This window comes from Panthera leo, chromosome D1 (genome assembly GCF_018350215.1).
Source record: "Panthera leo isolate Ple1 chromosome D1, P.leo_Ple1_pat1.1, whole genome shotgun sequence".
NCBI classification, from domain to species: Eukaryota; Metazoa; Chordata; class Mammalia; order Carnivora; family Felidae; genus Panthera; species Panthera leo.
In genome coordinates this window covers 72,256,524-72,274,761 of record NC_056688.1, presented here as the reverse complement: position 1 = coordinate 72,274,761, position 18,238 = coordinate 72,256,524, and the positions used below count along the sequence as shown (strand labels likewise).

The 18,238-nt window shown below is 37.7% G+C and overlaps 1 protein-coding gene across 14 annotated transcripts in view; it reads left to right on the top strand.

The window, feature by feature from the left end:
- SOX6 (SRY-box transcription factor 6) overlaps nt 1-18,238 on the top strand; it is a 377,057-nt gene that overhangs the window by 295,145 nt on the left and 63,674 nt on the right. For all 14 annotated transcript variants that reach the window (XM_042907314.1, XM_042907313.1, XM_042907310.1 and 11 more), the window contains one exon: nt 1,234-1,421. In XM_042907314.1, the coding sequence (XP_042763248.1) occupies nt 1,234-1,421 (188 nt within the window). The remainder of the gene's footprint in view (nt 1-1,233; nt 1,422-18,238) is intronic.

Sequence of the window (18,238 nt, the reverse complement as noted above, 5' to 3'; positions counted from 1 at the left end):
TCACAATTTTGTCCAGGCAATATTGGATAGAAATGTTTTGTTTTGTTTTTATCAGAAGAGTTCCAGAGCAAAATATAATGGGTTTTCTAAATCCTAACAAGTGATTGTTTGACTTTTAAATAATTTTCTATAGACAGCCTTTGGAATTTTTTCTAAACGCATTCATATGCACATGTATTGCACACACGTAGAGGCGTGGCATAGGCTTGACTCTAGTCTGGTTCTCTCTGTTCTGTCTGAGGTGTGTGCATGCATATACACATACATGTGCTATGAAATGTTCATACCAGGATACAAACAAGTGGATCGCATTAAACTTTACCATAGCAGCTGCAATCTATCAGTCAGCAAGCAGTTGCCCTCTTTCTGTCTAAAATTGGAAAAGCTTATATAAAGTATTAATTTTTAACCTATAGTAAAATAGAAGCCATGGAGGAGAATTAGTCAGTTTAATTTCATTTTTCCCCCTCCGAGTTGCATGGAATATAATGAAAGTAAATATTTATTCTCACTGTACTTGGAGCTTTGTACTGATGTGAAAACCATTCCCACACATACAGCCTCGCTATCATGAAAACAGGGAGCTGAGAGCAGTGGGTGTTCGGTTGGGGGTACGGAATGGGTTGTCATTCTCTTGGTAAATAACTGAGGCAGCATGATGAGTAGAATGCTTCATTAACCAGCCAGTGATTGGGGAATGGGGAGTGCAGTGTATTCCTTCCCGCCTCCTCTCTCCTGCAGTGGACATATGAGCACACAGATAAAGATGTCACTAATGTACACATGTAGCCTCACAGAATTTGTTTCTGCTAGGCCAGAGACAGCTCTCTTGCATTAGTGTACCCAGGGTAACAGGCATCCTGCACAGAGATCTCCGTACCTGTCTCTACCCCCTTCTTCCCGACTACTCCCCATCTAATTGGTAGATGTAGCCAGAAGACAGACAGACAGACACACACACACACACACACACACACGCACACACAAAATTGGAATCTAGGAACCCTCATCTGTGAGGAGGTGGGACTGGAGTGCTGGGGTATCCTCCAAGGGCTAAAAACCCAGCACAGCTTGGTTTCCCTGTGCTCTATGTATAGTATTGCAATTTTCTTAATAACAAACATACCCTTTCTTTGTCTGGAGAATGCAGCATTCTACAGGGGATTGGATAGTGGCAGTATTTTGTTAGCATCTAACCTGATAAGCTTCTAATAATGCATCCTGTGTGTGCAGATATCCTGTCCAGTCTCAACTCCCCTGCCCTGTTTGGAGATCAGGACACAGTGATGAAAGCCATTCAGGAGGCTCGGAAGATGCGAGAACAGATCCAGCGGGAGCAACAACAGCAACAGCCACATGGTGTTGATGGGAAACTATCTTCCATGAACAATATGGGGCTGAACAACTGCAGGAATGAAAAGGTAAAACTTGCTTCCCTCCTTCACTGGCTCTGCTGGACCCATTAGCTCATTCTCCTCTGACTCTTTCCAGGCAGCCAGAGATTTGGGCTTCTAGCTTGAAGGCTTCGACGTTACTGCTGATGAACAAATACACCCTTTCCCACTTACTGTGGGGTTGCCTCCCACGCACCCAACCTGGCACCCAACCTACCTGCCTACTGGTATCTTTCTGTCCCATTACAAAAGATTTAAAATATTTTGTAATAAAGGGAATATATGAGGTTATTAGAAGAGGAATAGAATATCTGAATATATAAAAAGAAGGAAGAAGCATATATGCTCAGGATGAAGGCTACTCTTTACTGTGACTCACCATTGAATTTATTGCTAAGTTCCCTATCCGCCAGGGCAAAAAATTAAAGTAAAGCAACTTTCAAAACACATTCATTTATTTTTTGATTCAACAGATTATGTATCAAGTGCTTATTCTGTATTAGACACTGTTCCAGGCACTGGAGATACAACAGTGAACAAATCAGACAAAAATCCCTGCTCTCATTGAGCTTACACTCTAGGAGAGCAAAGGCCATGAGGAAATTAAAAACTATGTAATGTCATGTCAGTAAAGTCAGGAGGTGAAATAGATGCCATGAGAGAAATAGAAGCAAGTTAAGGAAGTAGGGAGTTACAGGGTTATTCTTTTCGATGGGGTGGAATGGACTTTGAGGAAATAGCACTTCATGGAGACCATGGTGTAGGTGATGTGATGAGTCAGAGGAAAAGGATCTAGGCAGCAGGAATGATAAGTACAGAGGACCTTAGAGTATAGACCACCAACAAGGAGATCCATGTAGCAAAACTAGCATATGAGAAGGAAGAGAGGTGGGACACAGAGTAAAGTGATAGCCTGGGGTGGAACTTGCTAGACATTGTAGGCCCTGGAAAGGATTTGCATTTTATTCTGAGGGTGATGGGAATCCCTGGATGGGTTTTGTTCAGGGCACAAACATGATCTGATTTACATATAAAAGGATCATCCTGACCAATATGCAAGAATGGACTGTAGAAGTTAAGAATGTAAACACATTCTGACTCAAGAATCTGACTCTTGATTTTGGCTCAGGTGATGATCTCACAGGTTCCTGAGTTTGAACCCCACACCGGGCTCTGTAGGGATAGCACAGATCCTGCATGGGATGCTCTCTCTTGCCCTCTCTCTCTGCCCCTCTCTCATGTGTGCATGCTCTCTCTCTCTCTCTTTCTCTGTATGTCAAAAATAAATAAACTTAAAAAGAAAAAAAATAAGTATGGAAATAAGGAGACAAGTTGAGAGGCTATTGTAGTATACTGGGTGAAAAATTCTGATTATCTGATGAGTGAATGAAACATGCCATTTTTTTAAAAAAGAGATGACAGTATTTTCCCAGTGCCACATTCTGAAAGTTTTTTTTTTTAAACATGAGAACTATATAGGGACACATGAGTAGAATAGTGGACAGTGTCTTTAGTAATAGTTTTAGAATAAATTTAAAAAGTTGTTTCCATTCATATGTTTATTCACTACAGGCTGAGACTGTAACTTATAAGTTAGAACCAAGAACCTCCGCTTTGTTTCTATCCTTGCTAATTCTAGCATGGGTGCTGTGATAGACATTCTACTCTTTTGAATAAGCTTACACTGTCCTATTTCCTAGGAGTTTTAAGGTAGCATGTGGAAAAAGTCATGATACAAGTATAAGGTCATGTGCACTGTTACTTGAGTATTTGAATGTATAGCTATAACCAGAATGTTGTGTGTTTTTCTTTGTTTCCTCTTCAAAAGGTATGGTGATGTAATAGTCTGAGATTTTGGGTATATTCGTTTCCTAAAATTGTAACAATGACTAAACTAGATGGCTTAAAACAACAGAAGTTTCTTTTCTCACTGTTCTGGAGGCCAGTTTAAAATCAAGGTGTTGGCTGGGCCATACTCTTTCTGAAAACCCTAGGGAAGATTTCTTCTTTGCCTCTTCCTAGCCTCTGATGGTTGTTGGCAAGCTTTACCATTCCTTGCCTTTTAGCTGCATCACTCCCAATTTCTGCTTCCCTCCATATGGCTGTCTTGCGTGTGTGTGTGTGTGTGTGTGTGTGTGTGTGTGTGTGTCCAAATCTCCCTCTTCTTATAAGGACACAAATCATTCGATTTAGGGTCCACTCTAATCCAGTGTGACCTTGTTTTAACTTGATTACATCTGCAAATACCCCATTTCCAAATAAGGTCACATTCACAGACACCAAGGGTTGGGACTTGAACAAATCTATTTTGGAGACACAATTCAGCCAATTACAGTGCGATACAGAGCCATTACTCTTGTTAAATCAACCTCTCATCCTTGATTGATCCCCTATACTCTTTAGCCACACTAGCAGACTACTGAGATTCAAGGGCTGGGCTGGGGTTTAAGGGGATGGAAGTATGATGGAATTCTCAAAGTATGGACATTATCAAAGTCCTCACATAGATTAGAAGGTTTAGCTCTGGAAGTGTTGACTTTCCAAAGTTTAATAAAAAATTTTATGTCAGTCCTCATTGCACTTACTAATGTTAACATCAAACAATCAATAAAAAATTGATTACTTGGCCTCTTTGCCTTGATTGATCCTCTTGGTGGGAGGTTCAGATCAGGTAGGAGAGAAACTGTTTGGGGAAATGTGTGTCTTTTGGTAACCTGTTAAGCCATAAACTTTTATATACTTGGGACTCGCGGTTCACATGCCAATCACTGGATCCGCTTGGTCAACTAAGTACCTCACCCTCACAAGGCAGAACCCCTTTTTGAGAACTTCCTGGGTAGATGGTTATATATAGAGTGAGGTTTCAGGACCACAAAAGAAGAAAAGTCTTGCCCCCAAACTTCTTCTACTATTCTGATATTAGAGATAAACACAGAATTGATCTTTTGATCTATGATAGTTTTCTCAGTGAGAACACCATGAAATAACATATTTACTTTTAATGTGAATAATATTATAAGATCCTTTTGGGGGAGCTGGGTGAGTGAATAAATAAGTTTTGGTGTAGGGATATTGAGTGGGAAATTGGGTTAACAACAACAGACTGATACATACACTTGGTACCATCTCCTACTTGACTATTTTGTCAAGGGTTAGTCCTAAAATTAATCTGAGAAGCATGGCAATGACTTATTTATAAGAATCTTTTTTTAAATTTATTAGTTTTCAAGTGAAAGTAATACATGTTTACTGAAATTTCTAATACAGAAAAATATATGGTAAAAAGCTAATTATCCTCCTTACCTTATTAACTACTATTAATGATTCAGAAATTTTCTTTGAGTAGTAACAATCATTAGTATTTCAGAATTTTCTTTGCATATATGAGAAATTATTAAAGAGTTTTAAAATACATATTCTCACTTGAAATAGTAGTCACTGAGTTGTCACTTACCAGCTGTGTGATATTTGGCAAGTTGATTACCCTCTCTGAACTTCAGTTGCTTCATCTATAATATGAGGATAGTAACCTGAGTTACAATGAAATAAGATACGTGTGAATATACCTAGTACATTCCTGGTGGAGTAGGCATTTTCTTTTATTTCCTATACCTTTTAAGTAAACCATGGGTGACCTTGAATATATAGAACAAAATATACTATTTTGGCACAGTTAAGAAGTCCTCACACAATAATGAGAGGGGCAGAGGAAGGAAATAGTCAATTTTTCAGATTTTGGCATATTGGCTAACTCACATGGTTAAACTCTTTTCCAGATGAGTTGCTACACAAAGCTATGAAATCTTCAGGTTAATTAGGTTAGGTTAGGATTTCTCAACCTCAACATTATTGCCTTTTTTTTTTTTTGGCTTGATAATTCTTTATCATGGCAGAGTGGGGGCAACTATCTGGCCTCTACTCATTAGATGCTAGTAGCAACCCTCCATTTGGTGACAATTGCCAATTGTCTCCTATTGGGGGAGGAAGGAGAAAATTGCCCCTACTTGAAAAATCACTGGGCTAAATAAAATGTATTTAGAATTAATACGTTTCAGAAACTTCATTCTACAAAAAAAAAAAAAAAAAAAAAAAAAAAAAAAAAAAAAAACCCACACAAATTATTTTGTTTAAAAAACCATTCTGTTATTAAATTATGAAAATCATTTGCTTTTGATTAATGTTATGAATGAAATCTTCTTGGAAAAATGCATCTACAAATTTTTGTTTGGAATATTAGCACAGAGAATATTTAAAACATAATGTGTTCTTAAGCCATTCAGTTTGAAGGGGTAATGAGAAATAAATTCAGAATTGTTGAAGCAATTCTGCCAGCCCCTCTGTCATTCCAACCAGGCCTGGAAGAGAGCATCCTAATCCGTGTGCACCATACCTAGTAGTAAATTGGCACTGGGCATACCTTACTTCCAGCAATGATCTTTCTGTCTGACACTGTGACCTTGTATTGTTGAATTTGTATCATCAGTTAGATTTGGAGTTCAAATTAAAGGTTCTACTAACTTCAAATACTACAGGTTAATTTTATGTATTGGTCATTGACTTTTCTTAATTCATTTGGGGGGGAGAAGTCTGAGGTTCTGAAATCTTATTTTGCTTTGGAAGACACAGGAGAGAGATTAGAGATTAGGTTATGATTTAAAAAATACTAATAAATCCAAACTTGACCTAAAATATGTCACAATGAATGTAACTGAGCCCCTGAGGGTAAATGGTAAAAGTTGTTTCTGCAGAACCAGAAAACCCTGGTTTCCCAGTTGAAAGTCTTTATGGGGCTGTCTCTGTAGATGACTTTACTGGGGTCTCTGTAGATGACTTTACTAGGGTTAAAATTTGGGTATTGAATAGTCAAACAGTATCATAGTAGCTTTGGCTCTCTTATAATCAAAACATCCATCTTAATTTTGTGATGGTCCATAGGATACTGATTTTTCTTCTGAAGATCAGATTTTCTTCTGAGGTCAAAGAGGGTAAATATATAACAATGCAATAAGATAGGTGGAATGGATTGTGACAAACTCATTTTAAGTGTCTTTGGAGTTGTTCACTTTGGAATTATCTTATTTTTCTTAAATATAAAGATCCATAAATTAGATTTATGAATTTGTTCTTTGTAACCCATAGTACAGTTTTAGAGTTTTTCAAGGTGTTTCTGTCACAAAACCTTATAACTTATTAAACATACCTTGTCACTCTCTTATTTGGACAGTCTTTACAGAGGAGTGTGTCACAGAGTTGGGTTCCTTGAGGAGTGGGACGTGAGATCGAGGCTGGCGAGAATGTTTATTGGGGTGTGCTCTCTCTCATTGCCACCTATGGGAGGAAAAGGACAAAAGAAGGACTGGTTTATGATGCAGTCTGTCAAGCCCCAGAAAACCCCACAGGAAGCTTCGAGGCTGCCATGGCCATTCAGAATTGTCCCAAATTGGGTGTGTGTGTGTGGGGGGGTGAGCTTTCACACACTTGTGTCAACCAGTCGTTGGATGAGGGCTACCCTGGGCAGGAGACATGACCTTGGGTGAGGTGACTCTCTTTAGCTGAAGCAATGCCAAAGAGGACCGACAGCTGAAGAAGGCTGGCTACCACCAACAGTCCCTGCAGGTTGAGAGAGTAAATCTTTCAGTCCTGAGGTGGGATCTGGGCAAGGCATCACAATGTCCACTGTGGAGTGTTTTTGTGACATTTAGTAGCATTAGATATATACAAAGCATGTTTTATACGTTTGGTAAGTGTGGACAAATATCTATTACACAGGAGTGGGGATGCTTGTGTCTTTATAACATATAGACTCACATATATGTCCATCAGAATGCGTGTTTATCCATGGCATATTTCACTTTATTGGGTATATCCCAATTTTAGCACTTCAAAATGAAACATTGTTGACTTGATTGGCCAGAACGGCACCAACGGAGTTGTTCTGGTTGGTTGTGTCACAGGATATTCAGGGTCTGTTAAATATATAGATTGTAGGGACAATAGACTGTAACAGCACCTTAGGAGCTGCTATGCTCCATCATTTCAACATAGCTTCCATGCCTGGATTGTGAGTGTCCTGCCAGCAGAAGTCTAAGTTACTGCCCTCGATTGTAGCTTTCCACGTCAAGAACACCATTCATCTTTATTCCTAAGTACCAGTGCAATTAGATCATATTATAGACTAATTGCTTACCAAATTTTGTTGTTTTGACATCTCTAAGATAGAAAGTATTTCAGTTATGACAATACACAGCAGAATTTTAAATAGGCTGCTTCCAAATGTCCTTAGCGCTCAGCTAAGGGCATCTGGCCAGAGGAGAGGTGAGACAGAGTGCGCTGTTTCAGTGTTAAAGTGTGATCTCTGACTCCTCTGACCTTCCTGAGGTTTGAGTACTGACTAGGTAATTGGTTAGAACTTTCCTGAATAGCTATTATGTTACTTTGGAATCCGGTTATTTTGCTCATCTTAATAATCCTGATGAGCCAGGAGATTGATTCCCTACTGATCAGAGTTGGTCATAAATAGGTAGATTACACATCTACATGCATGTGGTCTGAATTGCTATTCCCCTCACCTCCTGAGAGTCTTTTAAGAAAAATGCTTGATCTTATCATGTGTCAAAGCAAGCTATCATGGACACTCCTGTCATACTGTCTGTCAAGTACATTGATGGGATTAAAAGCGTAGAAAGAACCGGAGGGGACATTACATTTGATCTGGCCCAATCACTTCAGTTCACTGAAGGAAAACCTGAGGCCTAGAGAAAGAAAATCACTTGCCATTGTCACATAGTGGGTTCATGGCAGAACGGAAATTAGATTTCAGCTTTCCTAATTCCCAGACAATGACGTTCTTATGTATAGAACTGTACCAGACTCATTTATTAATTTTCTATGAGATCTTTAAGACTGTTACACATAACAGTACTTTTTACATTGACAATCTCAAAACTTTGATAGAATCAGACAATAAAAATCAACAAGATCTATGAAGCAGAAAAGCATTGAGCCCCCTGCTTCCTATACCTCCTCTCTGGGTAGGTCATTCTTCTCTGCCATGATGTCTATTGGTTCTGCCTCTGGAAATATCAGTCAAGAAACTGAAGGTTGAGCGATGTTAATATAGACAAAGAGGCAAAAGTGGAGGCTAAGTGTGGAACAGTAATAGAATTAGAGGCCACATAGTATTTTGTAAAGAGTATGGATAATCCTGGGACTCAGTTTCCAGGATTAATCCTAGAAGTAGCCTGTGCTGTGTTTCTTACGTAAGTTATTTAATGTCTGTGAGTCTCAATAAACATGCTTATAAAATGGAGATAATTACCCTTTCCTTGAAGGATTATTTTGAGGGAAAAAATATGTAGAGCACATATCTGACACAGGGGATGCTCATTTAATATTAGGTGCTTACTTACTTTAAGACCTCAGACAGGTTGGCAAATCATTGTTAATTTTGTTAAATTTTCACCCTTTGGTGCTCTCCAGTGGTGGAGGGGTTAACCTACTGCTCCCCAAATGTCTTAGAATGGAAGGTTACCAAGAAGCTGACAGCACCTTCTTATGAAGTCAAGATACCCACTTTTCTTTTTCATTCTTAGAGTAACCTGGATACACTAGCTACCTGCTAGAATCTGGCCACAACCAACATGATAATGTTTAAATTTGATTATGTTAGAGTTCTAGGAAGATTTTGTCCTTACTAATTTAATATATATTTTCATATATTTCCCAAAACCAAAATTTAAATCTATTATATTTGAAAATATTTAACCTGATTCTTGATACCTATATACATTTCTCATGCCAAATGATATCTTTCTCAATCAAGTTAATGGGAAAATAATCATTCAGTGTCTGAGGCACATTGCAAACTTGTTTCTATTTGTTCAAAAACAGCAGTTGTTCAATTTTTGAAAGTGTAGATTCTTACTCTTCAACCATACTTTGCAAAAATATCAGAACAGTACATCAGTATTACACTGATGTAATACTGCCCCCTTTTATTGGAAATGAAAAACATACTGGATGTCTTCCGCTTTGCATTGTCAATTGCCACAGCTCTTTGTTACTTATATATACAGTTGATTCAGATATTCATTGTTGTATGACAGGATAAGTTCAGACAGAAGATCGATAGAGCCATGCAACAATAAGTGAAAAGGGATTGTGAGAAAATTGTTTAGCAAGGTGTGTTTGGAATGAATGAGCTTCTTATCCAGCACAGAGACTAGTGAGGTTTTGTTGTTTCCAAAGGTGTACAGAGTACTGATGAATCAAAGTGGTTGTCGTTGTAAGCAGTTGACTAGTATGTTTAGTTGCAGTGCTTTTTTCTATGTCAACCTATTCCCAAGATAACAACTTGTGCCATAGGGTTTTGGACACATTAGATATTTTATAGTAAGGGAACAAATTCTAATCATAACATCCTCGTTTGCAAAGCAGAGCAGTAGTTGGCTTATTTTTTGCTTTTTTGTTTTTTAATATGAAATTTATTGTCAAATTGGTTTCCATACAATGGAAATAGTGCTCATCCCAACAGGTGCCTTCCTCAATGACCATCACCCATCCACCCCGCCCCTCCCTCCCACCCCCCCCATCAACCCTCAGTTTATTCTCAGTTTTTAAGAGTCTCTTATGGTTTGGCTTCCTCCCTCTCTTTTTTTTTTCCTTCCCCTCCCCCATGGTCTTCTGTTAAGTTTCTCAGCAATAGCACTGCTAGGAATTTACCCAAGGGATACACAAGTGCTGATGCATAGGGGCACTTGTACCTCAGTGTTTATAGCAACACTTTCAACAATAACAAAATTATGGAAAGAGCCTAAATGTCCATCAACTGATGAATGGATAAAGAAATTGTGGTTTATCTACACAATGGAATACTACTTGGCAATGAGAAAGAATGAAATATGGCCTTTTGTAGCAACATGGATGGAACTGGAGAGTGTTATGCTAAGTAGTTGGCTTTTAAAAAACATTTATGGGGGCACCTGGGTGGCTCGGTCAGTTAAGCGTCTGACTCTTGCTATCAGCTCACGTCATGATCTCATGGTTCGTGAGTTTGAGCCCCACACCAGGCTCCTCACAGTGAGGAAGCTGTTTGGGATTCTCTCTCTCCCTGCCCCTCTGCTCTCTATCATCCCTCCCATGTGCGCTCTCTCTCTCTCAAAATAAATAAACTTAAAAATAGATAAATAGATAAATAAATAAATAAATAAATAAATAAATAAATAAATAAATAAATAAAATTTATGTAGTACTTTTCACATCATAACAACATGTGTGTTTTGTTTTTATAGTGCTTCTGAGCTTAAAAAACACTACTACATGTATTATATCTCTTGAACCTTTCCAAATTCAGAGATACAGTTATTACTATCCTTGTTTTGCAGATCAAGAAACTAAGACCAGCTCTAGATCACTTTGCTCCAACATTCCCTCTGTCCATTGTCTCATTTGTTCCCTACATTTCTGTGAGATTGACAAGGCAACTTCACTTAAAATCTAAAGCAAGACACGCATCTGAGTTTCAAACATCAATTTTAATGAAGTGAGTGCTAAAATCATGAGATAGGTCTACTTAGATATATATGCTTCATGTATATTTCCTTGTAAAGAATCTTTCTGTTTATACTTGCGATAGTGTTTTTCTAAAATAGCTTCTGCAGAACAAAAATGCTAAAATACTAGAAAAAACTTTAAGTTTTATTAATGTTAGATTTTACATTTGAACCAAGAACATTGGGCAACTATGCAGTGTTGTGTATAGGCTCCTGGCTGAATATAATCATTGGGCTCCTTTTATTTTTGTTGTCAGGGCTGCTTGATTTGTTGCCTAGCTACTAGTTTAAGACCTAATTCATAAAAAACAACAACAAACTTGCTTGGCTCCTTACTTTTCTACACGTTAAATGGAAGAATGGTGAGAATTTATATTTTTTACAAGGTTTGCAAGGTTTAAGATACTTCCTAGGGATAGTGGGGGGGGGGGGGCGCGGGGAGGAGCAAATATAAGACTTTAAGTTTTTGTTTACAGGTGTTTTAAGTCAAAAGCCCATGTTCAGTTAATGGATCTCCCAGTGAAAGGGTTCAAATTCGATGCATCCAAATTAATAATTTCACATAGAGTTGTTGGTTTGGGCATGTATGGAGCAAATTTAGTAGCAATAAGGGTTTTATAGACCTAACCTACCACTATGGCAGGTACTCCTTAACCCTTAATCTTTCTAGATCTAATCTCTTCTAGATCTAAACTCTCAGCCCTTTTAGATTAGCTCTTTTCAACTTATTTTGGTCTCAGGGCCCCTTTACATTCTTAAAATTATTGAAGACCCCAAGGAGTGTCTATTTATATGGGAAATATTTACCAATATTTATCACAAGAGATATTAAAACTGAAAATTAATATGTTTATTTTTAAAATAACAATTATAAACCTATTAGATGTTAATATAAATAACACTTTTTGAGCACTAAGCATATTTTTCAAAATAAAAAATAGTAAGAAGGATAGCTTTATGTTTTTGCAAATCTCTTTAATGTCTGGCTTAGTGGAAGACAGCTCAAATCTCCTTCCTGCTTCTTCATTCAATGTATTGCTGTATCACAATGCCATGTAGCTTCTGGGAAACTCTTTCACACTCGTTGGAAAATAGGCAAATAACGTCTTAGTATTGTTATGAAAACAGTTTTGATCTAGTGACCCTTGTGAAAGGGTTTTTGACATTGCCAGTGGGGATACTTCAGATACATGCTATTCTAGATCATGAAATATATAACATGCAATTTGTGTTTTAATTACATTCACTCTAACTTTAAGAACAGCCTTTACAGATCAGGCATTCTGTACATTTAGAAATGATTATTAGTTTGATTCTATTTGAATTAATGAGCAAAAAGTTAATAAACTTCTATTATATTTGTACCTTACCTTAATGCAAAAACAACTTTGGGTGGTTTGCAGTGATATATACAATGAAACAAGCTAAAAACTAGAGAGGAGATAGTGCATAAAATTCTTGTCTTTATGTAATTGCTGGAGATGGGCCACCGACTTGATTGTGAGCTTCCTGGTAATGAGGCAAAAAGGAGATGTGTTATAAGATCCACTACTACTACGTAAAAAAATTTCTACTATGTACAATTTTCTGCTATATAAATAAAATAGTTTCTCAGGAGAAACATGGGTTTTCTTCTACGGGTCTACATAAAAGCTTGAAACATCCTCAAGAATGTTCCTACAATGTTCGGTTTTAGAACTATAGTAATTTTGCAGAGCTGTTTCTTAACAGACCTTGTCACTTATCTTTAGATCCATCCATTTTTACCTAGCTTTCTTTGCCTTAGTTTGAGTCTTACGACTGACACTGTGTTCTTTATCCCATGAACACACTATTTTTCATTTCCATTCCATTTTAATTAAGTACTTACTATATACAAAGCACAGTATTGGACATGTGTGGTACAAAGATAACCAGTGTTCAACACTGGCTTTATCTTTATTTGGTTAATATCTCAGAGCCTTGGGGCACCTAGGTGGCTCAGTCCATTGAGCACCCTACTCTCCTGATTTTGGCTCAAGTCATGAACCCAAGGTCGTGGGAGTGAGCCTCCACTGGGCTTCTCCCTCTCTCTCTTTCTCTCTCCTTCTTCCCCCTGCTCTCATGCCCAATCTCTCTTAAAAAAACTAAGAATCTCAGAGCTTCAGTTTCCTTATCTAAAACAATGTCAGGATATGAGAATTAAATGATGTAATATTTAACCTCCTAGTAGTATATTACAAGGAGGTTAAATATTACAACATTTAATAATATATATTTTGTGTGTATATAAATACATATAAATATATTTATATGTAAATAAATACACGTATAAATATATATTTATATATTTAGGCATTTAATAAATGTTTTCTCCCCTCCTCCCTCCTTCACGGTCTCCCTCTTCTCCCCCCCTCTCTCTCTTTCTCCCCCCTTTTCTTCTCTCCTATCCCTTCTCTCCTTCCTTTCCAGCTTCATCATCCACTTGAATAAGGTTGTGGATAAGAGCAACACATTTGAAGTTAGACTACCATATTTCTCCATCTGAGAAATGGGAATTTTCATAGTTTCTAAACACAGGGGTTGTTGTGAAGATTCAGTAAATACTCCATGTAGCATTCGTCCAGTGCCTGACATGTAACTGGTAGAAGGGCAGGTGGAAACAGAGCATTGCCATGGCTACTTTAGGTTTATCTTTGTAGATAATTGTGAGCCATCAGAGGTGCTTGTGGATGGGGCACATTTAATCTGAGCTACACTTCAAGAAGAATGTCATAGCAGTTTAAAGAAGGGATGAGAGGGACCTTTAAAGAAATGTGGAAAAGTAGAAAAAAGCTTGTGTTTTTGCATCAGACTTACCCGGACTTCAGATTCTTGTTCTATCACTCACTAATTCTATGACCTCTCTGAGCCTCAACATCCTCATCTGTGATTAATAATAATTAATTCCATTGGTTGTTGGGGATTAATCAAGAAACTATAAGCCAGGTACCTAGGGCCATGGCTTAAAATATACACATATATATTTTATATATTATAGATTTATATATATAATATATATAAATAAGTACATTTATATATAAAAAATATTCCCTTCTCTTTTGTAGGATTTCCCAGAGCATTTCTGTAAGCAGAGCTCCATTCGAAATTTATTTAAATCTTCCTTAGATTCTTTAGAGCCTGTCCTAATGTCATGGAAGTTGAACTTTTCCAGTGGAAAGACAACCAATATGCAAAGAAAGGATGTTACAAATTTAGTGTCAATTTAGTGTCAAGTGACTTAACACTGTTATCACCCCACCTAAGGAAATCCATAAAGTATTTCTTAAGAATTCTCAACCTCCAATTTAGATCAGTTCCACCTAGATGGCCTTTAGAATCGACTCAATCTACTAAACAATTTAAAATATCTGAGTTGCAGAAAATTCAAAACACATGCTGTCAGGAATATTTCGGTTATTTTTTAAAATGCACATTAACATATATATATATATATATATATATATATATATATATATATATATAGAGAGAGAGAGAGAGAGAGAGAGAGAGAGTTAGGATTCTTAGTTGAAACGAAAAAATACATTTGAAGTCATTTGATTACAGAGTGTTTAAAGGTAAGGATTAGACCATTTAAATGACAAAGCATATTTTTTTAAGTTTATTTTTATTTATTTTGAGAGAGAGAGAGAGCAAGTGGGGGAGGAGCAGAGAGAGAGGGAGACAGAAACCTAAGTAGGCTCCATGCTGTCAGCACGGAGCCTGATGTGGGGCTCAAACTCACAAAACATGAGATCATGACCTGAACCAAAATCAAGAGTCAGACGCTTAACCAACTGAGCCACCCAGGTACCCCAACAAATCACATTTTTAAAAACCTAGTAAAACTTGAACATTTAAAGATGGGCTCAGTTTAAAACATAACCTTAGCAAGGCTGAACAGATTCTAAACTATTTTCCTAAGTTATCACAAAGCTCCTTGAGCCAATACAGTCTACTTCCTAAATCTAAAAAAGAACCTGTCTAGATTCTCATTTTTAGACTTCTCAGAGAAACATAAGCTATCACTTGAAAACACACTGCATTATTTTACTATCTGGATGCCATTGCGAAACTGGACCCAGCTGGATTTCCCTGAACTATGAAGAAGGGTGCTCTGCTTAAGGGCTCTGTGAACTTTCTCCCAGCTTTGGTGTCCCATTTCACAGATGTTGACTTCCTTATGTCCTAAGGATTTTCCTTAAGGACTTCTGCCCCGAGAATGGAGGATTAATGTCTGCTCTGTCCTTGAATTTCTAGGGATCCTACAAAAATCTCTTTATCGATTTCCATTCCTCCAGAATCAGAATAAGTTTACCTCATTTTCTCTAATCCAACCTCTACAATTTGTGTGACTTCACTGCCCTTGAGATAAAATGCTCCTCAAAAATAGTACTTTCACTCTGTCTTTTCCTAAGAGCATGTTTTTGCTGGTTGCAGTTTTAGGAACACGATATAATAATAATAATAATAATAATAATAATAATAATCACAGTCTTGAAAATTTCAGTGTTTTTCATTGTTTGAAAAATATTTTTCACAGTTTTTTTTACATTTAACTCCAACTGGTAAGGATGAGGTTCAAAGAGCTGAAATCATTTGCTTACATTCACACAGGTAGTGTCAAAGTTGAGGCTCTTCAAAATTCCTGTTTTCAAATCTCACGTTCTTTCTGCAATAGCAGACAGACTTCACCTTCCTCCCCAACACCAACCCCTGCCCACATGTCCTGGTGAGCCCTGAATACAAGCTACCAGACCTCCAATTAGCTGTGTCTCTACATGAATGTGTGTGGGTGTGCATGAGTGCAGGATTGTGCTACATGTGTGTGCATCTCTGTGAGCGCTAATATTTGTACCTTTCTCATTGTGGGTATAAATTTGTGTGAGTTTGTCTATCTGTGGAAGTCTGTCTGTGGAAGTCTTATGTTCCCTGTGCATACCTTTCTGAGTGTGACTTCTGTGTGTGTGCCTACAACCTGTGTGCATGCACATGTATGTGTGCATGTCTATATGTGTCTGTCTGTCCTTGAGTCTGTCTACATATGTGGAAGTCAATGTCTGCTATGTGTCCGTCTGACAGTTTGTATCTGTGAGTGTGCCTGTGTATTTGCCAGTATCTTTTTGTGTCTGTGTGTCTATCTGAATGTATGTCTGTCTACCTGGGTTTGTGTGTCTATAAGTATGTTGGTGGGCCACTGTCTGTGTCTTTCTCTGAACCTGAGTGCTAGTCTGTCTATATCTGTTGACCTAAATATGTCTGGGTCTGTATGACTGTGTGTTTATCTGTGTAAGTCTCTGCATATGTGTTCCACCCTCTTTATTTTATGGACTTACATACATCATACATCATACATCAGATGTGTATCTGTGTGTTTATCTGTGTGTGTCTGTGTAAGTCTCTGCATATGTGTTCCACCCTCTTTATTTTATGGACTTAGGTATTGATATGCTTTATTATTTTCATTGTCGGCTTATAGGTGTAGGGCCGGGTATAGAGCATATATAAGAAAATTCTGCACATGGAGGTACTTTATGCACTCTTTCCAACACTGTTTCTCTCTCAGCATTGTCTTAAATCTGGTTGTCAAAAATGTGCCATTGGAAGCACATTGACAGAAGTTCACTTTTAGCTAAGATCCAATTTGCAATCTTTGACATTTGCAACTAAGATTAGAATTTCCCAAAGTGCTGTCTTCCCACTATGGATGGAAATGCTTGCTTTTATTTTTGGTGCAACCCTGATTTGCTCTTTATATCTTTTTATAAATGATGTCAATAGCATTAGTTCTGAAATAACAGAAATTGTGTCTTGTGAAATGCATTGCCCTATAGCATTATAGGAAGTGTAAGGAAAAACCTTACACCTTTTAGTCTATAAGAGTCCCCTGTAGTTTTCAGCAAAGAAGATCACTCTAAAATTGTTTTCTTCCCATATTTAGGATCAATATAAATTTTTGAAAAGAAAAACCATAAGTTTGGTATCCTTTTGCCTATGTTGATACTAAAATATAAATATTAAGATTTTTCTCAATTTTCCCATCTGTAAAATGGGGAAATTAAGGCAAACATCTAGTTTAAAGAAGCATTTTAGTAAACTCATATTAAAAATTACATCAGCTTATGGGGCTTCTGGGTGGCTCAGTTGGTTAAGCATCTGACTTTGGCTCAGGTCATGATCTTGTGGTTCATGGGTTTGAACCCCACATTGGGCTCTGTGCTAACAGCTCAGAGCCTGGAGCCTGCTTCAGATTTTGTGTCTCCCTCTCTCTCTCTGCCCCCCCCCCCCTGCAAGCCTAAACATTAAAAAATTACATCAGCTTAACAGGACTTTCTATTCTTTTAAGAAGATGAGTTCTCTACTTTTAATAACACCCTTACAAAGGAGATTGGTAGTAAGTTTCATCTTTCTTATTCTAGATCATTAATGTGATGTTGTAAAATAATTTCCCTGAGTCTACAAAGAATATCAGTAATGGAAGAAAGAATAAGACCCTTGAAAATCAGTCATATCAAGGTCCAGAAGTCAGCTTCACAGACTAATAGCTGATCTTTTCACTTTACCACCACATATATTCTTAGCTGCACCATCTGGGGGCTGTTACTCTTCTGAACCTCTGTTTACTCACTTGGAAGGTGAAAATGATGATTAGATCATATAAGATTGTGGAAAAGGTTAAATAAGATAATGTATATGAAGTAGGGTAGTTGCAAACAAACATTCTTCTGGCTCCCTTATTGTTGTTTGCAACCATATGACATAACAGGATGTTGAGTAGGATGTGCACACCATCTGATGTATGATGTGTGGGTCTTGTGGTACTTGGGATTCAGAGAAAATTGACTAGTCCCTTCCTGCCCTAAGGGAAGATACATAATGATTTGGGAGATAGGAAAGATATATAAAAGAGAACCTGGCAATGAGGGGTCCAAGGGCCAAATCAGTGAAAGGAGCTGCAAGGTAAATTAATCTCACGAAGATCAAAGGATATACCCTTCAATCAGTGAGGTAGAAAGAGAAGTTCTTTAGAGTGTGAAAGACTTGAAATGCCCCCAAAGACAGGCAGGATGGAGTATGGAGAGAGGAGCAAGCAGGTAGAGTGCAAGCATGAGCCTGCTGAGGCATGGGTCTCATCTGGGGAATAACAGCTAAAAGATAGTTCATTCAGGAAAGAAGTGGGCTCTGGGTCAGAGAGGGGGCAGGGTTCAGATGATGGAAGCCTGGAATGCCTGGTTAAGAAATTTAGCCTAGAGTTTGTGTGCACGAGTGTGTGTG